Source organism: Anastrepha obliqua, chromosome 3 (assembly GCF_027943255.1).
Source record: "Anastrepha obliqua isolate idAnaObli1 chromosome 3, idAnaObli1_1.0, whole genome shotgun sequence".
NCBI lineage: Eukaryota > Metazoa > Arthropoda > Insecta > Diptera > Tephritidae > Anastrepha > Anastrepha obliqua.
In genome coordinates, this window is record NC_072894.1 from 98399191 (window position 1) to 98425300 (window position 26110).

The window sequence follows — 26110 nt, forward strand, 5'->3', positions numbered from 1 at the left end:
TTGCGAAAATTCGAATCAAAACATTTGATATTTCTTTTCATTTACTACTGCTGCCTTCACCCATTGCATGAGTCTTCTTTGTGCTGCAGTTGGTATTTGTTCTATTTTTTATCAGTTTCATCTTTTGCTCTTGTTACAATTGCTACGAAAAGGTGCAACACATGTTGGGTAAGTCTTTTGCTTTTACCTTTGTAAGATTGTGTTGCAATCCATGGCAAAATTCTACTTCAGCACCTGTCATCAAATGCGTCTTACGGGTACCTCTACCTGCATTTTGCATGTGAGCCAGCCCATTCTCGTGCACGCATATGTACGTGTGCAAGTTGCTTCTCTGCTCAACTCACACATCCACTGTGCGTGCGGCTTATCAGTCGGCTTATTGAGTAACAAATGAGTTCATCGCAAACGTATCGATTGCGTTTGCGAGCGATTTCTCAAGTAATGTGAGATTTCGCAAGGCAGCAAAAATTAGTAATAAATTTTTATGCTGAATGAAATGCCGATTGTGTTGTTTTTTGTTGTGCTTTGTGCAATTTTCACGTAGTTATGACAATTTTCTCTGGAATATTGACCATTTTTTAGAATTAATGTGTTTTGTCTAACTCAGACTCCTTTTGTATAGCTCAGGCGAGATTTTTCAACGTCTGCAAATACTTCTTTGAGGAACACTACTTGGCTGCCTTTGATCGATGTGTAAGTTATTCATTGAAACTCTAGATAACTGAAAAAAAAGATCAGCCATATCCTACGTAATTGGTGCGATTGGCAAAATACTTCTGAATATTTGTAATGAAAGTAATATATTTTTCAAATGGAAACTAATATTTTTTCAAAGAGTTTTATGTTTTATGTTTTTATAAAAGCTGTACAAAAAAATTTTGCTTGAAAAATTAAACTAATTTTCTAAAAAGATGAAGTGGCTTAATTATGCATGCAAATCTGAAATCGCTTCGTATTTAACGGATCCATGACGCTTATGAAATTTATGTATGATTTGCATTTTATTTTTTTTTTGTTTTTTTGGTTCTTTTTTTATTGTAGTTTTGTGAAATTTGATATAAAATAGCTGAAAATTGATATTCTTCAATGAACAAATGATATTTTTATCAAAAAATCATAAACAAATTCTTAACTTCTTACAAAATATTAAATTTAAAAACAGTTATACCAATTATTTGTTACAAAAAATGAAAGTAAGCAGGGGATGGCCTTAATTATTAGTTATCACTCTTTTTTTCTTTTTCTTTCTTAAGTTTAATAGGTAAAACTACTATCTGGATTATTATTTGGATCTTTTATAAATCATCCTAATAGACCTACACTCCATGCTGATAAAAAAAATTGTATTCCAAAATATTTAATATAAATTCAGACATTTTTTTGTATTGAAAAAAAACTTTGCAAAAAACCGAATAGCACATACAAATTTTGTTTTCTATTTTTGATTATATTGATACTGAAGATGATATCGGCATTTTTACTGACTGCCAGGTGGCGATAAAGTACCTCACACAGCAGTTGACAACCTCAAAGGTAGCCTTTAAGTGTCTCTTATTGAGATGGCTGAGTCATTTCACCCAAGGGTAGCATAGGTTCTTGGCCATTGCGACATCAGGAGAACTGCAAGCCAATGTTCTACCAAGACTGGGCACCATGTTGACGGACGAGTACACACACAATGACATATGCATATCCTTACATTGAGAAAATATTTAAGAAACTTATTTTTGAGAAAATTGTTAGAGCAGCGAATGAAAGATGTTGTAATGAACCCACAAGTAGAATCCCAGATGATACACGCGCACACACTTGACTTCTGCAGAAGCTGTCTAAAGAGGATGAGAAAAAAACGCATTTTCTATGCTCTATCCAGACGTGAGTACAGCCTTTTTGGGAAGACAATTTTTTGTTGAGTTGGAAGATCTCAGTACTTTGGAAATCACATTGGTTTTACGAGTGATAAGGTAAGTTCTCCACACAGCATCACCATGCGTGTTGCATAGTGGACAACCACTTCAGCTTAAGCTAACCTTGATTATATCAAACTAGATGTAGGACATGTACCTCCTTTTTTCATTTTACATAACACAACCGGATCCAAAAAAAATTTCATAACATCACTAAGCAACATGTACTCAATCCATACTTGGGCTGCATCGGCCTATATGTAGCATTTATTTATATTATTTTTATGTATTAATATTCAACAATATTTGGCTATATTTCAGACTTGAAAATGAGTAAGATAACAATATATACAATAATATTTGAATATTAAATCTAAAATTGAAAGCAAATGAACAACACTCATTTTATCATATCAAATGCATTAGCATCATATAAGGACAATAATAAATCGGCAATTGTTAAATGCTACATATTTGTCTTATTTCAAAAGGCTTAAAATAATTCAGAAAGCAATTCAGAGTAAAAAGTATCACCTACCGAGAGATGATGGCACTTAATTTATTTTTGAAGTTTTTAATTTATCTAACCTTTTCGGATATATCAAAAAACTATCTTCTTGTCTCAGAAAGAGAATGAGTGGGATTTATTAGCGAAAGAGCGTCGGAAAATTGAGAGAGCAGATACATGTAAGTAAATTTTTTATTTTTTTTTTCAATTTTGAGACTCAGAGTGTTTGAATGCTTTTTACACTCAATTTTTAAGATTTCTGTAGCTATTTGAGCTGCAAACAAGAAATTACGCGTTGAAGCGAACAGTGCAAGTTCAGAAGAGCTAATGGCAAAATGTATTTAAAGAATCACATGTAGATTGATTTTGAATTTTTGGGCTGCTTACATATTTTTCGTAATTTTTTATGATGGCGAAAAACTAGAAAATTAGAGTAGTTCCTTAGTAGACTCAGAGATATTTTGAAACATTAATGGAAGTTTGTAGGAAATAAAACTTATAAATTGTGTCCAATTTTATTCAAACAATATATAAAGGGAAATTCTTCTATTCTTGTAGAAAATCGCGTGGACTGCAATGACGAAAATCGAATTAATTTCTCGGCTGCGTAGAACAGGCTGATAATGGAATTCGCGTGGGTTTCACAAAAACTATCACATCTGCTATCGATGATACAATTTTTTGTGTGATTTCAATTTGAGCGACATATTTGCAAAATAAACAAAAAAACTTAATAAATATAATGAAATAAAATCAAGTAAAATAAAGTGAAATAAAAAAAAAAATAAATAAATAATATAAAATAAATAAAAATAAAATAAGATAAATACAGTAAAATAAAATTAAATAAAATAAAGTAAAATAATATAAAATAAAATAAAAAAAGGAAAACTAATAAAATAAAAAAATTTAAAAAAATTAAATTAAATAAAAGGCGGTGAAGTAAATAAATAAAAAAAAATTAAACAATGTAAAATAGAATAAAATAAAACAAAATAAAATAGAATTAAATTAAATTAAATGAAAGAAAAGGAGACAAAATAAATAAAATGGAATTACAGAAAGTAAAATAAAATTAAATTAAGTTAAATTAAAGGAGAGAAATAAATAAATAAAGTAAAATAAAATGGAAAGAACTAAAATCAGATTAACTAAAAGGAGGCAAAATAAAAAAAATTAAATTAAATTTAACGCGACAAAATAAATTAAATGCAGTAAAATAAAATAAAATTAAATGGAAAGGAATAAAATAAACCAAAATTAAATTAAATAAAAGAAGACAAAATAAATTAAATTAACTAGCTAAAATAATTTAAAATGGAAAGGAGTAAAATAAAATAAACCAAAACCAAATAAATAAAATAATATTGATTAATATTAATGTAAGATATATTAAAATAAAATAAAATAAAATAGAAAGAAATAAAACATTTAATATTAAATTTAATTATTATAAAATAAATTAAATTTGGTTACTTTAAATTAAAATAGATTTCATTTCATTTATTACAAAAAATAATAATAAGTGAAACAGTTTGAAACATATCGCTCATTTGCTTCAATAGGTGCACAGAGAAATTTTCTTTTTTTTTGTAGATACGTACTCCGCGTATACAATGCCCACAAGCCCTTCTTATATGCTGTGTAAAAAATTCTAGGCGATATCTATTAAAAGTATATCATTAGATGAAAATATGTCTTTACTTTACTTAGAGGGGCATAGTAAATTGAAAAGCAATATTTCTCGACATTGCTTGACATTTTGGTTCTTTGAGTTATGACGCTATTGAAAGTAAATGAGCAATAGGATGTCAGTAATGTCTTGTAGTGGCATGCATTTTCTTGCAGTTGTCTTGCTGAAGCTCCACGTCGAATTTTTGCCACACGCAGCGATGTTGCCCTGTAAATGGAAGAATGCTTAAGCTGTCATGCAACCTTTGAATACCAGATAGTTTTTTGATAAATTTTTCAATACAAAAATGCACTTGAAAGCTTACTATATGTGACCACTTCTAGGAAAAACACTTATTCCAACCTCTTACCTTACTCCTGACTGAGAAATAAGACTTCCTCTCACATTCACTCACAATTACACTTGGCTACGGCTGTCTTGGTTCACTGAGACAACGTCCGTCCATAAAAAAAATTTGTAATAGGACTATGAATAAGTTCCTTGCGGTTTTACAACAGATGGCGTAACTTGATTATTATTCCATCGATCCACATTTCCAAACATTCATTGGAGAGCTACTGTCGTAAGGCACAAACGTCAGTATAAGTTTTTTATTTGAAGCGTAAACAACAATATTTTTACCACACTTGAAAATGTCGAATTTCGTGCCAAATAATGTGTTTTTGCGGGGAATTTTTTAATATGAAGAAAAAAGCAGCCGAAAGTCATCGTATCTTGGTGGAAGTTTATGGTGAGCATGCTCTAGCTGAGCGAACGTGCCAGAAGTGGTTTGCACGCTTTAAAAGTGGTGATTTTGGCTTGGAAGACGAAGAACGCGAGGGTGCGCCGCCAAAGTTCATGGATACCGAATTGGAGGAATTGCTCGATCAAGATCCGGCTCAAACGCAAGAAGAGGTTGCAAAAACTTTGGGAGTTGATCAATCAACCATTTCCAAACGTTTAAAAGCCATGGGAATGATCCGAAAGGTAGGCCATTGGGTGCCGTATGAATTGAAGCCAAGAGACGTTGAACGCCGTTTTATGGCATGCGAACAACTGCTTCAACGGCACAAAAGAAAGGGTTTTTTGCATCGAATTGTGGCGATGAAAAGTGGGTCCATTACGACAATCCAAAACGTCGGGCAATGTATGGATACCCTGGCCATGCTTCAACATCGACGTCGGCGCAGAATATTCATGGCCTGAAGGTTATGCTGTGTATCTGGTGGGACCAGCTGGGTGTTGTGTATTATGAGCTACTGAAACCGAATGAAACGATTACGGGGGATGTCTACCGACGACAATTGATGCGTTTGAGCCGAGCACTGCGAGAAAAACGGCCGCAATACGCCGATAGACACGACAAAGTTATTTTGCAACATGACAATGCTCGGCCACATGTTGCACAAGTGGTCAAAACATACTTAGAAACGCTCAAATGGGATGTCCTACCCCACCCGCCGTATAGTCCAGACCTTGCGCCATCCGATTACTATCTCTTCCGATCGATGCAACATGGCCTGGCTGACCAGCACTTCCGTAATTACGATGAAGTCAAAAAATGGATCGATTCGTGGATTGCGGCAAAACCGACCGAATTTTTCACAAAGGGAATCCGTGAATTGCCAGAAAGATGGGAAAAAGTAGTAGTAAGCGATGGACAATACTTTGAATATTAAATTTGTAACCATTTTACGTCAATAAAGTTTCAAATTTCGAAAAAAACCGCACGAACTTATTCATAGTCCATTAAAACCAAAAACGAGTGCAGTTAGCAGGTAAGAAGATTTGTATGGTTTCAGTAAATAAAACTTAAAAAAAAAAAATAAAAATTAAATTTATAAATATTAAAAAAAAATTTTAAATTAATTAAATGAAATTAAAATTTAAATTAAAAATCAGTTTTTTTACATTTTTCTATGCAATCCTGTTGATATGTATTAAGAACTTTCAAATGCATTTTAATTGAAATTGCAAATTTATATACTATAGCAAAATTGAATATGCATGAGTACATATTAGACTTAAGACCCTATTTCAGGCCATCTAATTCCTAATTCCTAAAATTAATTTTTATCTGGCTGTATAATACAACCCCGAAATGCTTGTAACAGAAACAAATACTCAGAAGTTTGGACTATTTACTTATTTATATTGTAACTTCAATTACTTTTTAATAAATAAAGAACATTTTATAACGAAAAAAAATCAGCAAATAACAACGAAAATTTTGGTCGACTTCAAACTTGCCCTTTTTTGAGCTAAATATTTATAAACTATAAAATGGGGCCTACAAATTGAAAAAAAAAGTTTGAAATTTTCATGATGATTTTTGGACTGATGATGATTGGGTTTGTACATTTCATTTCCTTTTTAACAGTAAATATTATTCCAAAAAGGCGTAAATCTCAATAAAACTTCGCGCGCTCTATAACATTAATAATTCTCTTCAAATTTCCTTCAAAACATTTGGCCAAATTTTATTGCCATAAATCCATTTAATGTTCGTATCTGCCTTATTAAGTACTGAAAGCGAAACTTAATTTATGTGGCAATTAAAAAGAAATTAAAAAATACTTCATAACAGGGAATATTGAATAAAAAAAAATATATAGCCCTTAATAAATTTTTCACCAGCGACTGAAAACTTTTATGATTATCCATTTCCTGCAACCTAAATCAAATTATCTATCAATCAAATTTATCGCCAATAGGGAAATAGGGAGATAAACAAACAAGTCGCTGCTTTTTATGAGAATTTTAATTGGGTCAGAATTTGAGCTTTCTGGTAAGCTGCTAAGATTTTGATTGCCTTAAGGAAGTGATTACGTGCAGCACTCCAATGTACATATGTTTGTATGTCTATGAATATATATATATGTGTTAGTCAGTTAGTCAGTATGTTCACCTATCACCAAACAGATGCTTTGTTTATTATGAAAGCGTGCCACAAAGTTTTTGAAAACAACGGAAACATAAGCAAACAAACCCACTACGAATCGAATATTTATTTATGCCAGATATTAGTGGGTGAAAAAAAATTCATACTCTTGCTTGAAAATTTTATTATCAGAACAGCTGTGCTAACAATCACTGCTGGACAGATAAAATGTAGCTGAGCCGCAAAATTTGTGTAGCATAGCCTGCATAACAAATACGAGTGTATTGTGAATATTTTGCAATGATCAGCATTTGCTGCAGGCGCTCATGGTGAGAAGAGAGGAGTATAAAATAAATTATCTGACTCAATTGGCGAGTTGACGGTAATTTGAGTTGAGTGAGTTGGCTGTTAAAATCGTTAAATCTATGAACCACAAGAAACTTAGCAATGCACTGAATTTATGCGTTTTGCCAGCGATTATTTTTACTTATTCTAATTTTAACTTCGGCTGAGAAATTTTATGCGAGTGCGCTTTTTATCACCCACAAATCTTTACATTTCATGCGGACACTAATTGATTACTTTGCTAAAAGTATTGCCTCAGCAAATGGCCTTTTGCTCCCTCGCAAAATCATAGGAAATTATAACATATATTGTCTCAGCAACATGGAAGAAGCAGAATGTCTCTTAAAAAAAAGGCATCTAGAATCTATCTGAATTACCTGTATATCGAAAATTTCGCATCTAAGTACATAGCTACCTCTAAAACTCAACTTGGAGTATCTAGCCAACTCCGAGCTCTCAATTATCTAATCAGCTATCAATTATTTAATACTCAAGTATCTGATTCTTAAATTTAGAGTATAAATTATCTATTCAAATATTACTCATATATCTAATATTCAACAATTTCACTCTCAACAATCGAGTTTTCAACTATCTATCTAATACTAAATAATTTCACTCTCTAAATAATCAATCGAGCTCTGAAAAATCTATCTAACACTCCACAATTTCACTCTGAACAACCCGGCTCTCAACTATCTATCTAACACTCAACAATTTCAATCTCAACTATCTATTTAACCCTCATCTCTCTAACATTCAACTATCCAACTCTCCCCCAACTAATCCTCACTTCAACAGACCTCTCTCTCTCTCTCTCTCTCACACTCTTCTCTATCAATTAACTTTCCCCTCTCACCATCTAAAATTTCAGATAACACTCATTCGCTTGAAATGCAACTAAAAAAGTCAAGTGAACCCACAAAAAACTCGTCCAACCGGTAGGACTTGTGTCAATGCCTTCTACCGTTGACTGCATTTCGCTGCATGTTATTGCTGCCGCATGGCTATTGTTATTGTTTCTGCTGCTGCTGATGTTAATGCATGCCTGGCTGCTGCTTCTTGTGATTTTATTTTATTGCTACTTTGTTTGCATTAGAATTGCATGCGCCAAGATCGCTCATTTCCGTTGGGCTTTCAAGGCGCTCGCTCAGTACGCTCCAATGGATTTGGAAAATTGTATATGCATCTGAGCTCAGAGTGGCTACTCAGTGAGTGCGCTCTAGTTTTTATCTTCGTGTTATAATGAAAGAAATGAAGTATGTTGCTCTTGATTAGTTTGGGTTTTGTTATTGTGGCTAAGTATGAGGTGGAGTATCAATTTTCAGTTGGTTAAAAATTTATAAATATTTTTGATAATAAAAATAAAAATCGTCAGTACAAGCATTTAGTGGAAAATGTTTAGAACTTTCTACTGTAGAAATATTTTCAGCAGTGAAATCACGCAACTATTGTACATATATGGTAAGTATATGACCGCATCTGGAAAAAGGTGGTTAATAAACAAAATCGCTTTTTTTGTATTTGAGTTTTTTACTGTTTCTTATAGTTACCGACGAAAAAAAAAATTTTAGGGGAGCTTTGGATTCTACGTCATTTGTTTTGTGTTTTACAAAATTTAGCTTTAGCTTAGTGAAAAATGACGTGACTTATCTGTCAAATTCGATCAGAATAACGGTCTGCTAGGTAGTACACCTCTAAAAACCACTACTACTACTACTTTATCTTCTTCTTCTTCTTACTGTATAAAACTATAATTCATGTTGAATTGGTTGAAGTATCAGACCGGCACTCCCCAAGTAGCACTTAAGCGCGGTTTTGATAGTATAATCCATACTACAATGCAAAATTTCTAACTTTGTAAAAATTTATTCAATATTTCATCAAAATTTTCGACTGTTAACCATAATTTTTTGAATTTTTTTTGGCATGCAATTTTTTAGTTCTTTGAATTTTGATCTAACAAAGTGCAAGTTTGAAGTGACTACAAAATACCGCTGATTTTTTGCGAATTTTTTTGTTGATGGTGGTAGGCCTTTTCTGCCATATAAAAAAAACTTCATGATGTACTTTTTATAAGAATATGAGTTACTTTAAGATAAAAACTACTCCCAAATTTTCGCTCAAACTTTGATGTAAAACTTAGAAAGCGTTTCTTCTCCTTCAACATTTTCACGCACGCAGTCAAATAGGTAAGAAAAATTTGCTTTAAAAATTTTCAAAGGCAGAAACTGAGACTACACAGAGTGGTAACCGGAACGACACAGATTTATATCCGGCCAAGGACTGTCACTTCAGCAGCATTCCCTGTATATGTATGGAGAATATTTATGCTGCTACAACAACAACAACTGTACAGAGTGTAGTTCAATCCTGCAAAATCTGCATTAAACGCATATCTACGCTAGTAACGCTAGCAAATTCTATCAAAGTTGTTTGCGATTTATTTGAGAGAACTCAGTGATATTCATGCTGCATTTTCTTAGAAACACGCACAGCCACCACACCACAATGCTTGCGCCATAGTTGTGCTTGCAGCACACAAATGTGTATGTACGTACAATTCTCTACTGAATGCACATCCCTCACTTGGACTCATAAAAACTCGATGATTAACTTTTGATTGCCTCTCAAATTTGATGTGCAAACTCCAACTCAAACTGGTTTTGAGTACTAAATGCGAGCTCAAAGTCAAAGCCAAAGGCGTTTTAAAGTTATGTGAGCGTTAGCGCACAGTAGCATAGACAGCATACGTATAGCCTTCATATGGCAGAATCATTGATCAACCACCAATACTCGCACACTCACTTACTCAGCACTCTAAACAAAACGGCCTCTTACTAGCACTGAATACCTATGAATATATGAAGCGAACTACAGCGACTACTTCTTATTCAAACAAACCATCTTACCTTATTGACTCTCCTGCTCACTGGACTAACAACAAACGTTCGCAGTCATATACTCATCACTCCACTTCACTCTACTCCACTTAGCAATGCATTTTATTTGGTGTCTCATACGCGCTCTAGCTGCTCCAGCCTACTATTTGGCATTTACTTTTAGTAGTTAATCGACTGCATGCACTTTGAGTAATCAGTTTGTGAGTAGAGTTCGTGTTGATCGCACGTATTTGCTGTGCCTGTGAGAAGAATTTGAAGATCTGTATGAAAAGCAGCCAATATATGTATTTCATATACAATACATACATACTTAAGTGCTGACAAAAGAAAAATTGAAGTGCAAGTGCTGAACTTAGCAAATAGGGAATCGAAAAAAACGTGATAATAAAACGAAATAAGCTCTACTCAAAGTAAACGTAAAGGAAATACACGAGTACACATAAAAAATTGGAAAAATTAAAAAAAACCACTAACTCAACAAATTTATTTAAACGCTTACAAGTTCGTTTCGTACGCTACAGACACCACTTGGATTACGGGTTTCCGGTTGCGCGTCTCGTCGAACTTACCACAAGCAAACAATTTATGAATAAATGCACATGAAAAAAGTTTAAAAGCAAGCAACAACAACGATGCCAATTACTCTGATACAAAATGGTGTAGTGGCATAAAATTTGTGCGAAAAACAAGAATTGAAAATCATTTTTTTTGGTTTGCATTGCAATAAACGCATAAATTGTGCGAAAAATGCGCAAATTAAAGAAATAACGTTTTGCGTAAATCAGCAACACCTAGACGAGTGTGTGTTTTTGTCAGTGTGTGAGTGTGTTTGTGCTCTTTGTGCAATTGTGCATTTGTGCCAGAAATCACAGAAAAGTCGCACAAACCTACATATTGAAAATCAAAAAAAGGTGCATCGTTTTTCAAATCATCAAGTCAAAATTAATAAAAAAATCAAATCACACATACCAACACAATGTCCACAAAAATGACGCTCATCTCCAAAACAATTCTCTCCGTCCTCATCACCGTTATCATACCCGTGCTCGGCGCCGCGCTTAGCAAAACAGTGCTTTATCAGGCGCCCGACGAGTGCCGCTGGTCCGGCACCAGCGAAGCGGACATCACGCTCGTCTGCCACCTGCGCACCATCAACTCGGAGCTGGAGAACACCAACTTCAGCGTCATACAGCCACAGAATACGATACGCTTGCGGCTGGAGTGCAACGATGCACTCTTCTTCCAGAGCAGCCTCAGCCCGGACTCGTTCCGTTCGCTGGTGGAGCTGCGCGCACTCACCATCGAATACTGCAAGCTGGGCAACATCACAGAAGGCTCGTTTCGTGGTCTGCAGGATTTGCGAAATTTGACGATACGCACGCACAACGGTGACTGGTCCACCATGTCGCTGGATATTGGGAGTAGCAGCTTTAGCGAATTTCGTCAGCTCGATCGCTTAGATTTGAGTTTGAATAATATCTGGCTGATACCGGACGGTATGGTGTGCCCGCTGAAGGTGCTCACACACTTGAATATCTCACACAATGAGATACAGGATATTGGCAATTTCCATTTTAGCGCCTCGCTTAGCACGCGTAAATCGCGCATATGCGGCTCGTCGTTGACACATCTTGATTTGAGCGCCAATAAGATTGCCAATCTGCCATCTGCGATTTTTTCCGGTTTGGGGCGTTTAAGTAATTTGAATTTGGCGCGTAACGGCATGAATTTCATTGCGGATCGCGCTTTCGAGGGTCTGGTGTCACTTTCCGTTGTTAATCTATCGGGCAACCGTTTGACCTCGTTGCCGCCTGAACTCTTTGCAGAGGCGAAGTACGTCAAAGAGATTTATCTGAAGAATAACAGTATTAATGTGCTTGCGCCTGGCTTATTTAGCGATCTTGCCGATTTACTCGTATTGGACATGTCTGCGAATGAGTTGAATTCACAATGGGTCAATGCGGCCACCTTTGTCGGCTTGAAGCGTTTGGTGCTGCTTGATTTGTCTGCTAATAAGATTAGCAAATTGGAAGCCAGCATTTTCCGTTCGCTCAGCTCATTGCAGATACTCAAGCTGGAGGAGAACTACATTGATCACATTCCGGACGGTGCATTCGCCGATCTGGCCAACCTGCACACGCTCATACTTTCGAACAATCGCATTTCCGCGGTCGGCCCGCACACATTGCGTGGCCTTTATGGCATACTTGTGCTGAGCCTTGACTACAATCGCATCACCAAGATAGACACGCAAGCGTTGCGCAACTGCTCTAGCATACAGGATTTACATTTGAATGGCAATAAGCTGCAGACCATACCGGACGCACTGAGCGCTGTGCCGCTGCTGAAGACATTGGACATTGGCGAGAATTTAATTACGAACATTGAAAATACCAGCGTTTCGGCGATGGGCAACTTGTATGGCTTACGGCTGACCGAGAATGCCATTGAGTTCATACGGCGCGGCGTATTCGATCGCATGACATCGCTGCAGATACTGAATTTGTCTGGCAACAAAATCAAAGGCATCGAAGGCGGCTCACTGCATCGTAACACGCAGCTGCAGGCCATACGGCTGGATGCCAACCAACTGAAGAGCATCGATGGCCTGTTCACCGAGTTACCAAATTTGGTGTGGCTAAACATTTCGGATAATCGTTTGGAGAAGTTCGACTACTCGCACATACCGACCGGTTTGCAGTGGTTAGATGTGCGTGCCAATCGCATAACGCAGCTGGGAAATTACTTTGAAATCGAAAATGAGCTAAGTTTAAGCACATTTGATGCAAGCTCAAATATGCTAAGCGAGATTACAGCAAGTTCCATACCGAATAGCGTGGAAGTCTTGTACTTGAACGATAACATGATCAGCAAGATACAGCCATACACGTTCTTCAAGAAACCCAACCTGACGCGCGTCGACCTCATACGCAATCGACTCACGACGCTAGAACCAAATGCTTTGCGACTCTCGCCCATTCCAGACGACAAGGACATACCCGAATTCTACATTGGCCACAATCCATTCCAATGTGACTGTAATCTAGATTGGCTGCAGAAGGTCAACACCGAGTCACGCACGCAACCGAAGCTCATGGATCTCGATCAGATCTACTGCAAGTTGTCGTATGCGCGCGGCAAGACGCACGTGCCGCTCATTGAAGCCAAGTCGAATGAGTTTCTTTGCAAATACGAGGCGCACTGTTTTGCGCTATGCCACTGCTGCGACTTTTATGCATGTGATTGCAAAATGGAGTGCCCAGATCGCTGTGCTTGCTATCATGACCAATCGTGGACATCGAACGTCGTCGACTGTTCGCGTTCCGCCTACGACCGCACACTGCCTTCGCACATTCCAATGGACGCGACACAGCTCTACTTGGATGGCAATAACTTCCGCGAACTCTCAAGCCACGCATTTATTGGACGCAAGCGTTTAAAGGTGCTGCATCTGAATCACTCGCGCATCGAAATTGTACACAATCGCACATTCTACGGCTTGCTAGAGCTCGAAGTGCTGCAGCTGAACCACAATAACCTGCGTCAATTAAATGGTAATGAGTTTCAAGGGCTGGACAATCTGCAGGAGTTATATTTGCAACATAATGCCATAGCCAGCATTGACACGCTCACCTTCACACACCTCTATCACCTGAAGATTTTGCGTCTCGATCACAACGCCATCACAGAGTTCGCCGTTTGGAATTTCCTACCCTCCTACCTAAATGAGCTGCGACTAGCTGGCAATCCTTGGTCGTGCAATTGCGACTTTATCGACAAGCTGCGCGATTATGTCAATCGACACGAGGCGGTGCAGGATAAGGCGAAGTTGCGTTGCTCACTGCTCGCTGGCAACAATGGCACTTTTGCTGGCAACAACAACAGCGTCTTGAATGCGCAGCCACCGGCCAGCGAACAGCTTGCGATCTACCTCAGCGGCGATCCGCTACTGGATGCACAAACCCACTTTGTGGCGTGCAATGGTGGCTTGCAAGCACCACAACATCAGTCGCCGCTCGGCGCCGGCCAATACCCCGGTGGCAGCGGTCATGGCGCTCATCCAAGTGAAAATGAGATAATCAATGGCAATATGACCTCCACAAAAATGATACTCTCGCAGCCACCCATGCACGAATATGTGCCTATACTTGTTGCCATACTGACCAGCTTCGTTTTCGTGATCATTTGCACGCTGCTCGTCTTCATCTTTCGCCAAGAAATGCGCGTCTGGTGTCACTCACGTTTCGGCATACGGTTGTTCTGCAATGCGAATCGCGATGTCGATAAGAATGAACGGGAAAAACTGTTCGATGCCTTCATCTCGTACAGCTCCAAGGACGAGGCATTTGTGTGTGAAGATCTTGCACCCATGCTGGAACAGGGTGATACGCGTTACAAATTGTGTCTACACCATCGCGATTTCCCCGTGGGCGGCTACATGGCCGATGCTATAGTGCAAGCTATTGACACCTCGCGACGCACCATCATGGTGCTCTCCGAGAATTTCATCAAATCAGAGTGGTGCCGCTTCGAGTTCAAATCGGCGCATCAGTCAGTATTACGTGATCGGCGGCGACGTCTCATACTAATCGTGCTCGGCGAAGTACCGCAAAAGGATATCGATCCTGAGTTGCGTCTCTATCTGAAAACCAACACATACTTGCAATGGGGTGACAAACTGTTCTGGGAAAAGTTGCGTTTCGCGCTGCCTGATGTGCCCAACAATCAACGACGTATGCGCAATGCAGGCGGTGGCGTTGGCGGCTGCACTGGCGTAGGTGTGCACATGCCCATCGCCCAACTGCCACCCGCACATCATCACCATCCGCATCACATGCTGCCACAAGGCAACAATGGCGGCGCGGGCAGCAACATCGGTGGGCCCGGCAGCCATCATCTGCATCACATGCACCCGCAAGCGTCACTACAACACCATCAACTGCAACATGCCAGCTTCCGGTCGCAAATGCATCACAATATCAACGGCAGTCGACAAAATCACAACCGAAACAACTCGGCTGCGGCCGCCGCCGCGCAGCAACAACATCAGCAGGCGGCAATGTTAATGGGAGCGCCTGTGCAGTGCGCGCAAATGCCACTGCCGCCACAACAGTCACAACAACTACTACCGACGGCGTCTGGTGCGGGCGCGCAACCTAGTAGCATACAACAGCAGCAGTTGCCGCCACCGCCGTGTCCCAGCCCGCGTAGCATTACGACACAGTCATCGGCGGCGGGTGGTAGCTCACAGAGTTCCGGCCGTACAATGGGCGTGCACATCTAAGATGGGCGCTGAGCTGTGCAGTATGCAATTTTAATGTAAGTGTGTGGGTGAAACGTCCGAAGGTGAAGCAGGTGGGGGGTGGCTGATGTACGGTGCGTAGGGAAAGAGTGAGTGCGAATTTCGATTTGTTATGCGCAAGCGCTGAAGGTTGAAGAGGCTGTACGAAAAAGCTGTAAGCCTTCGAGTGCACATCAAAAGTGTGGCAGTGGCAAATTGTGAGGGAAGGTTTTAAAAAATTTACGACTTTCAAAACCTGCAATAACTTAGCGCTCTATTTTTCGTAAAGGGTGCAGCTAAATTTTGTTTTTTTTTAATTTGTTCAGACCCTTGACATTCTCTTTCAAGCACTTCGAGATCTAATTGCTGATTCATCAAACTCAGCTTAGCTGCTATTTTGTGCTATGATCATTTGCTATTAGCATTCACTTACACACACACACACATACAAATCTATCATCATGTGTGCAACACTTGCCTTTCACATTTTGAATTTCCGATCAACGATTTGCAAACATTTCCCAAATTCAGGTCAAACAAATCGGTGAAACAAAAATATCTGCTGCTGAAAGGCAACATTTCGACACAAAAAGTAAAATAAAGAGGAGCTGCATGCAACACTTGCAACATACACGCACATACACATGCACATATATATATACAAAAATTTCATATAAGTATGTAAAAATGTAAGCGCAGCGTTTCTATTTCGAAAATAAAAACAACGAATCGACAGCCAATAGTCGCACACTGTTTGGCATTGAACATTTACTTCGTGCAACATGACTATTGGCAACATGTTGCCATTACTTTGCGCATTGTGCATTTCTGGCGTATTTTGTATGTATGTATTGAGCTATAATGTGTGTACATGTGTAAGTGTCTGCGCTTGATTTGTGTGCAACGTTGCTTGTCAATGTGAATATTTTTTTTTAATTTTCTGCTTTTTATTTTCCTGTTTTTTTTGTTGCTTTTTTTTTTAATTTTTTTTTTTTTGTTTTTCGGGAAAAAGAAAGCAGTTAGTCACGTTAAAGTTGTCGTCTGCTTGTTCACTGAATGACCATCGAACCGAGATTTGACAGAGCGACTGACGTTTTTGTTTGACTGCAATGAAGTTTGATTTTAGGGCTTGGCTAAATGTGTAAGCCAGTTGCAAAGTATTGACTTTTAGGCCTTTTCCTGGTATTTTAAAATATACTTAGTAGCTTCATCGCAGCTAACGGCTTTTGGGAATTGTTTTAGAAGAAAGTTTACTTACAGCAATGCATTGAAGGTTAGATGGAGATGCAAGACTAGTGGAAAAGTGCTGCTAAAAATCGAGCATTCAGGGGATTGGTGCTCTAAAACTTTTTTAATAAACTTAATTTTTTTCCCAAACTTTCTTTTCAAATATTTGGCAACATGACTTCAACAATTTTTTTTTAATTAATTTAATTTATTTTCCTAATATTTGGCAAAATGTTGCTAAAAATCGGGCATTCAGTGGTTTGGTGTTTTAAAACTTCTTTCATTAATTTTTTTCCAAACATTTGACAAAACTACTTCAAAAACTTTGCAACGGCAGTACCTGCTAAAAATCGAGAACTCAGTAGATTGGTGCTTAACATTTTTTTTAAATTAATTTAATTTTTTTCAAACATTTTTTCCCGAATACTTGGCAAAATCTCTTCAAAAACTACTCACCGGCAGCACTTGCTAGGCTCGACTATTCGTACATTTTTTTAAAGAGCTGACTACTTCTTACTTTTATATTATGAGCCCAAAGGCTGTTTCTAAAAACAACAACAAATTCGATTATTGCTTTTTTTGCCCAACAGAAAAAAACAAAAACACAAAAATTGTTCGAATTTCAATTTTCTTTTTGTTTGACTCCAAAATGAGGTTTTGTGCAACCAACCGCCCCATGTTTCGACTAGAAACGTCACTAAATTTTAGTGTTATATACATTTTTTTTGTATTCAATTTATTGTCAATGAAATAAAAACAAAAATATTTCAAAAACTCATTTCTTGTAGATAAAAAATGCCTCGTGCTCAATTCTTTTAATCTAAAACCCAGAAATCCAAAAAAAAATTGACGAAATAAAATTTTGTTGTACTAATTTTTTAACCTAAAAACCAGAAATCTGCAAAAAGAAATACCAAAAATTTTGCCCGAAATTACATTTTCATGTTTTCCGAAATAAATTTCTCAAAATTCATAGCTTGTCTTTTTAGTAGAGGCTGCAATACTAATTTTTGAAAAACAAAATGTTCGCAAACCTCATTATTTGAATATGAGAAACTGGTGCGCTAGTTTTTTTAAACCTAAGAACCAGAAATCTCAAAAAAAAACACAAAAAGAAAAATTGTTCAAATTTAAATTATTTTTTGGCTATAATATTAATTTTTGAGCCACTATATATCTTAAAAAGTAATGTTATTTTTGATAAAAAACACATGAAAAAACCTTTTTTTTGTATTCAATTGATTGTCAAGGAAATAAAAGCTAAAATATATCAACAACTAATTTTTGCAGATAAAAAAATCTAAAACCCAGAAGTCCCAAAATAAGGAAAACAAACACAATTTTTTTCTTTTCTTTTGCCAACATATATAATTTTACAGTTAGTAAATGCTTCAAGATTAATTTTTGAACAAAAAAATATTGGCAGAAGTCATAGCTTGAATATAAAAAATTGTTGCCCTAATTTTTTTTACCTAAAAACCAGAAATCTGCAAAAAAAGTACTAAACATTTTGGCCGAAATCTTATTTTTTTCTTGTTTGCTGAAAACTCGTAACATTTTACACATTTTTAGTGAATAATCCAAGCTAAATTTTAGAAAATAAAATTTGTTGCACATAAAATAATTCAAATACAATTTTTTTTTAATTTCGTTAATAAATTAAATTTTTGTAAATTTTATTTACGAAATTCTTAAACTTCGCCTCCTAATAGAAAATTCACACAGTTCAAGTGTCACTGCAGGCTTCGCTGTCCTAGCACAACGAGAGACTTGCTTGCTCGCATTTCGGGCATTTTACATAATTTACAAGTCTACCAGCAAAAACTGTTGCCACTTGCTTTAAAACAAAAACAACTGCACACAAATAAAAGCAGAAAACTGAAACGCACACAAAAATGTGCATATTTTACACGACAACTACAACTATATGCACAACAACAATAACAATCACTTCACCGCATCAATATTGTGTTGGCCATGGCAATGCTGCTGGTGCTGCCGCCGCTACGCCACAATGAAGTCGCCGCACAGCCGCGCAACCGTGCGCCGCCGATACGTAATGCGATGATTGGGAATGTTGCTGATGCTCTCCTCTTAGTAGTTGCTAGTGAAAATGTTGTTGCTATTGTTGTTGATTATTATGCACGTTTTACATTTCAAAGTAGAGTGCTATAGTTGTGCTTATTGTTGTTGTTGTTATTGTTTTTGTTACTTTATATCAAGTTGTTTTTCTTACTCACTGCCCATTATGAGTTTCCTGTGCGCCGTAGCGATACAGAAAATTGATGTTGCATGCAACAATCAGAAAAAAGGCACACAAAAAAATGAAACAAACAAATAAACAAAAAAAAAAGAAAAACAGAAAAACATAAAAGCAAATAAGCAAATAAGAATAACAAAAACTAGGCAGTAAGCAGAAAAAAGTTCAATGCAAAATTGTGGCGGTGAACAATAAGAAAAAAGAAGGCTAAGACATTAAGTACGAGTAGATGCAGAAACAAAGTGGTCACAAAAAACTGTGCAGACGTAGTTGGCCGGTTGCAGAAAATGGCATAATAAAGTAACAACAACAAAAAATGGTAACAAAACGCACACATAGCCACGCTAAAAAACACATACAAAAAGGCGAGCGTGAAAAGGTGAAGCCGCGCTACAGAGGTAATCAAGCTAGAAGAGACAGAGAGAGAGAGAGACGAACGAACTGACGAACGGACGCGCCAAACAACCACATAGTGAGATAGTCAGAAAGACAGACAGCTGAATGCAAACGATGAACAACGAACCGAAAGCGACGCAGAGTTGATTAGGTAGCCAGAAATCGCCAAGTGCATCGCCACACGGCAGTACGCCTGGTCGGCCGGTTGGTCAACAGCGACGGCGACGTCGACGGCGACAGCAAGCAGCAAGATCGGCCAGATCGTTGAACAGTCAAATTCGAACCAGACCGGATTGTGCGGCACTGTAATAAAGTACTGTTGAAGATCAGTCAAAGATGTAGGTAGACGAAAAGGGTCGAGAATATGAACAGCAAAAAACCACAACGAATAGGTGTACATACATACGTACGAGCGAAAGGCTGAGAGAAGGCGAAAGTAGGTGCTGTTTCTCAAAGCAGATGAACTGTGAATAGGGACTGGAAGGTAGAAAAAGGAGGGAGAACAATAAAATGGGCATGAGCAGAAAACCAAACACCAGAAGAGGCATACACCAAAAAAAAAGCGAACATGAACACAACTCGACGACAAAGTGACAGTTAGGCAGACGTACAGCGCGACCAACTTCACGTGAATATCGATTGTTGCCAACCCAAGCAGGCAACATAAAAGTGACTGACGTATATCGGTTATTGGCTCACTGTCTGAATGTGCTGCTCACGGCCTGACTGGCTGACTGACTTGACCGAGCTGGGCGCATTGTCGACTGTAATTCGTTTCGTCGTCGATTGCATGAATATAATATAATTTTATTTTATTCCTCGTTTTCCTCTTCTTTTTGTTTTGGGTTGCGCTCAGCGTGATCGTAAACATGCAACAGTGGCATGAAAAACATGCAAGCAAATCAACTGCAGGGCATTGAACAGAAATAATAACACCAACAAAAAAAAAAAAAACAGCAAAGTAATTTAGTTAAAAATAAGAAAAGCAACAAAACTAAAGGAAATAAATTTGAACAGCCGCAAACTGTAAAGAAAAAAGTCTAACCGAAAACAAGTAAAGGGGTTATAAATTTAGGACATACATAAATACATGCAAAGACTGAGGAAGCAAACAGTTAATGGAGGTGAAGCGCTGAAAAATTCGAGTTTTTTTTTTGGTTTTTTGGTAATAAAGAGCGACTGCAATTTTTTTGTAGAAATTTTTTAGTAGGAATTTTTTAGTAAAAAACCATTGCAAAACAGTGATAATGCGTTCTGGCAACAAACTTCTTTAATCTGGCATGACAACTTACAAAAATAAGGTACTGCTAAAAGCTTAATACTCCAGAGCTTTAATAAGCAAACAAATGAAAGCTTCATCTTAGCATGCAAGCTGTGATATGATTATCTTCATATATTTCAGAAATATACTTTAATTTAAACATTTTCTGAAATTTAAAGTCTTTAATGAAAGCTGTTGTGGTTTATGAGATAATGAGCTACTATGCATTTCATGGCTTTCTGAAACTTAATGCTTTTAACGGAGGCTGCATAGACTTATGGGCAAGCAACTATGCATTTTATGGCTTTCTCACATTTAAAACTTTTAACGAAAGCTACGTAGACTTATGTTAAATCTCTTATAAGCTTCAATACCTTCACAAATTCAAAGCTTTTACTGAAAACTGCCCAGACTTCTGTGAAAGCTACAATATGGTCATGAAAGTTCCCGATATTTCTGTAAAAGCTTTATATAACACTTCCTATATATCAACACTTCCTATATATCAACACTTCGTGAAAGTTGCCCAGCCTTTAATGAAATCTATTACGAATTTAACCACTTCCTAAAAACTTTTAATTAAAGTTAATTATGTGAAACCTACTACGCATTTCAACACTTTTCGAAGTTCAAAGCTTTTAGTGAAAGTTACCTATATTTATGTGAAAGCTACTTTGTGTCTCAAAAGCTTTCTTAAACTCAAAGCTTTTACTGAAATTTGCCTAGACTTATATCAAAGCCATTATATATATTTTAGCACTTTCTGAAACTTACAATCAAAATTTTCAAGAAAACTTCCTCATCTTATGTGAAATCTGCTATAAATTTCGATACCTTCACAAATTCAAAGCTTTTAGTGAAAGCTGATAAGACTTATATGAAATCAGCAATGTAATCATGAAAGTTCCCGATTTATTTTTTTTCAGGCACTCAAAGTTGTGTGATGGCTATTAAATATATCAACACTTTCCAAAATTTGAAGATTTTGTGAAATTTCCTATGAATTTCAAAACTTTCTAAAAACTTTTGAGAAAAAATGCTTACCTTATTTGAGAGTTCTTTTGTGTTTCAAAGTTGATTAACCTAATGTAAAAGCTACAGTATAATCATGAAAGCTCTTGAAAGCTTTTTACGGTTTGACAACTGAAGCTTATACGCGTGGATACTCCACACAAAAAATTTGTTAAAAAACAAAAGCTCCCTAGCAAGCAACCGGCTAACTAAAAGCTCTCAATATTTACAAACAGCTTTGAAAAATTCGAAAAAGCAGAAAGAAATTTGAAAGTATCGAAATCTTAGGACATGGGATTATAGAACTTGACTTGTGTAGAAAAACGTGAGAAAAACGTAATTTTGTTTTGTGGTGTAAGTGAAAGCTTCTAATGATGCAAGTTCAAGCTTTTAAATCATAATTTCTTTGCCTTTAATTCGCTCGAACGTAAATATGCTTAGTTTCGTTCAAAAAGTGGATTTAGTTACCTTTTTTTCTTTGTGCTAAATTAGCCTCAGTTCAGGGAATTATGTCAACACATTTTGGTTTTTATATCCGTCAGATGGCTGGATTAAATTATTAAATGGCTAAATAAAATTAAATTTTTGTTATATAAGCATTTTTTTGTTAAACAGCTCGCAGAAAATATAATTTTCGCATTACAAAATATAACTCCTTCCCTCCGCCCACTCACTCATAGAAACTCGAAAGTCCACACTCAAAAAAATTCTATTCCCTTAATTCGCATCCAGCTAACTTTTATGCGCTTAAATTTGTGTAACAAATATCAGCAATCCGAAAAGGAAGAAAATTTAAAAAGCATTCCATATTTTTGTATACAGCAGCACTCACTCACTCTCTTGCGCACATTCGCTCGCCTAACGGACGCACCATCAGCCAATTAAATGCATTTATTATACTGAGAATGTAACTAATTTAACTGAGAAATACGATTAGCTCATAAGCTTTAGTATATAGAAAAGAAAACATTGTGATATGTATGTAAAGATGGAAAATATGTATATAAATATTTAAAATTTGTAATATGCTATGGTAGAGAAGCGAAGAAACTACGATTACTATTAGTTACGTAAGCAAGAAACAAAATCACTTAACTTTTAAGCCAACCAACAACTACGTCCTAAAATGTAATTTAATTTTAATGTAAAAACTAAACTTAAAAAAAAAAAAAAAATGTACGAAAAAAGCAAAACCAGGAAGGTAAGAGAAAAAAATACTTAAAATACAGTTTTTTAACAAAAGTCATTAACACCACTGTAAATAATCGAAGTAATCAAGCATTGAATGTGGAAAACCGTCCGCTGGGCCATTTTCTACCTTCTCTGGGAAGTGGCTAAGTGAAATACACACAAAAGCACAAATATTTTTCACACACATAGGCACATACTCACATATATATAAATCAATATGAGCAGATGTGGATGTGTGTGTGTGTTTGTGTGTTTTGCGCCTATACAGTTAACTTGTAAATATTTTGTATTATATGACAGCAGCTGTAATGAAATTGCCTACAAAACCGAAAACGTACTGAAAAATGCTAGTGGTTTATTTTTATTTTAATTACTTTTTCTCAAACTCCAACTTCATAGGCGTACTTAAACAGCGAAAGCTTTTCCTGCATACTCACACATGCACATTAGAGTGTAGAGTTATGTTCTTTGCATGGAAATTCGCTCGCTAAAGGCCATATTAAATAATAAAAAATAAATAAATGACAGACTGTGAAGTATAACCGTAAGAAGTTGTTGTTGCTTCTTGTTGCAGAGTTTAACGCAATAAAAAAAATAGTAAACGAGACAATAAAGCTTTGTATGAGTAACGGTTGGTATGCATGTTGCACTAAGCTGTGCTGCGTACGAGGGCACTAGGCCCCAATGCAATTGAGTGAAATCGAGAAAAAACGTTGTACAAGGACATAAATTAAAAGTCCGTTAAAGGCGAAAATCCTCCGAAATGAATGTTAACTGACTGATTACTTAAGTAAGTGGCGAATTTTTATAAAAATAAATCAAATTATGACTAAATAAAGAAAAATATATGTCGTAGCGAGCGCTTAATTTTGCAAACAACGTAGGCTGTAATAAAATATTGCAAAAAAAAAAAAAAATGTATGTGCTTCATTAAGTCATTTTGTAAACATTTTTAGCATTGCAAACATAATAAAATAGAAATTCGCAAAAGAAATTATTTTTTTTTTTCATTTAAACAAACAATAAAATACAAATTTGGAACAGAAATTTACTTTTTTTTTAATTTTTTTCTAAACGCCGCAAGCGTTGAAACATAATTCAGTTAATAGAAAGCAAAAGTTTTTCGAAATATAAAAAAAAAATATGTTTATGCTTCGTTAAATCATTTTCCAAGCATTGCAAGATAGCAAACACAATAAAATAAAAATTTGCAGCATAAATTTATCTTTTTTTTCTAATTTTTGTGAATTGCTCAAAAATATAAACAGAAAATAATTTATTATTTATTAAAAATTTTAATACTTAATTTTTTTTTGTAAAAACATATTTTGCCTACTTTTATTTTCTTCATAGAAATAGATTTATTTGATTCTAAATTTTTTCCAGATCCAAACTTAAAGAAAATTAATAGAAAAAACAGAATATCTTAAAATATAAGAAAATTAAATGCGTGCGTGTTTTTTAAAGTTAAAATATTTTATACCACTTTTTTGCACAATAATTTTTTGTTTGTCCCTTTTTTAATTTTTTAATAGAAGTATTTTTATTCCCACCGTAGCCGTATGGGTTGGTGCGTGACTACCATTCGGAATTCACAGAGAGAACGTTGGTTCGAATCTCGGTAAAACACCAATATTAAGAAAAACATCTTTGTAATAATGGTCGCCTCTCGGCTGGCAATAGCAAACCTCCGATTGTATTTTGCCAATAAAAAGCTCCTCATAAAAATATCATCAAGACGCGTATCACAAATAGGAGGAGGAGCTCGGCCAAACACCTAAAAAGGGTGTACGCACCAATTATATATACATATATATTATTTTTTATTCAATTTTTGTTTTAATTAAAAAAAAATTTCAGTTATTAATATAAATATTTTTATTTAAATTTAATTATTTTTTTTTACTTTCAAATTTTATAATTGTTTTTAATTAAATATTATTTTATTGCCAATTTTTTAAATTTTTAATAAACATACTTTTATTTAATTCTTCACTTCAGAGTAAAAAAAAATACTTCTATTAAAAACATTTTTATTAAAATTTATTTTTTCTCAAAAAAATAGCAAATTAAAAAATTTATTTTACATAAAAATTTTTTGTTTGCAAAATTTTTTTTATTTTTGTTTTTTGCTAATTTTAAATTTTTTATTTTGAATTAAGCATTTTTTTTAATTATTCCGTAATTTTATTTAATTCTTTGGTTGGTTGGTTTAAGGGTGACCCCGCATCGGAGTGCCACATAGACCGCAAGTTGGGTCCGTTGTGTTGCCCTAGAGCTCATTATGTTATATGATTTCCCCACCTAACCGAGATTTTTATTGTGGATTTTGGTCAAAGATATTAATTCGTTTCGAGAATTTGATGAGAGATTCGACTTTCAGGTTCGAGAGTACTGAAAGATTGTCAATTGTTGGAGAGCCTAGAAGAGCGAGTCGACTTCTGGTAGACATTTAATCCTTTACTCCAGATTAAATGCAAATACTTTTATTAAAATTTTTTTTTATTAAAATTAATTTTTTTTTTCAATTTTTTCTCAAAAAAACGCAAATTAAAAAAATTATTTTTATATAATTTTTTTTTTTTTTTGTTTAAAAGTGTTTTGTGTTAAGTTTGAATTTTTTATTTTGAATTTTAATAAATTACATACAACTGCGCGCATAGGTATATTCTTTATGAACTTTTTTGCCATTTGAAAAACAAATTAAATATTAAATGCTCTCTCAAACTTGAAAGACATATTTTGTCCAATAGAAAAATATTTATTTAAAATAAAAATATTTCTCAAAGAAATTGCATGCATGCATTATCGAACATAAGTGTTTAATGAAGCAAAGATTTGTTTTTTTTTTTTGCAATTCAGAAATTCTGAGCTCATCCCCCTATTTATGCGGTCTGATCTTGGTTGTTGTTCATTATAATTTAAAGTTGAATTAAAATTGGGAAAAATTGTATCCGTTTTGCAAAATAGTAATTTGTATTTTTTTTTTGTGAAAAAATAATAAAAACATTTTTATAAGCAACATTTGTAAAAAAATAAAAAAGACATTTTTTCAAATATTTTTTACTTTTTTAAATTGTTTTTAATTTGTACAATTTTTTTTTTTTTATTTTTATAAGTAGACTTAATATCTTTTTTATTTATTTTTAATTCTTTTTATTTTTTTTTTTTCTAGGTTTTTTAAACTTTTGTTAGTGGACTTACTTAATATATATATATTTTAAATTGCTTTAAATTTTTTGTCTATTTTTTTTAAGTTTCTTTAAT

General features: G+C 35.3%; 1 protein-coding gene across 1 annotated transcript; it reads left to right on the plus strand.

Annotated features, from left to right (window-relative positions):
- The first annotated feature begins 11118 nt into the window (after positions 1-11118).
- Positions 11119-15500, plus strand: LOC129241405 (toll-like receptor Tollo). The gene has a single exon (XM_054877701.1). The coding sequence runs from the start codon at positions 11193-11195 to the stop codon at positions 15498-15500; it is 4308 nt and encodes a 1435-aa protein (XP_054733676.1). The 5' UTR covers positions 11119-11192.
- Positions 15501-26110: the final 10610 nt, after the last annotated feature.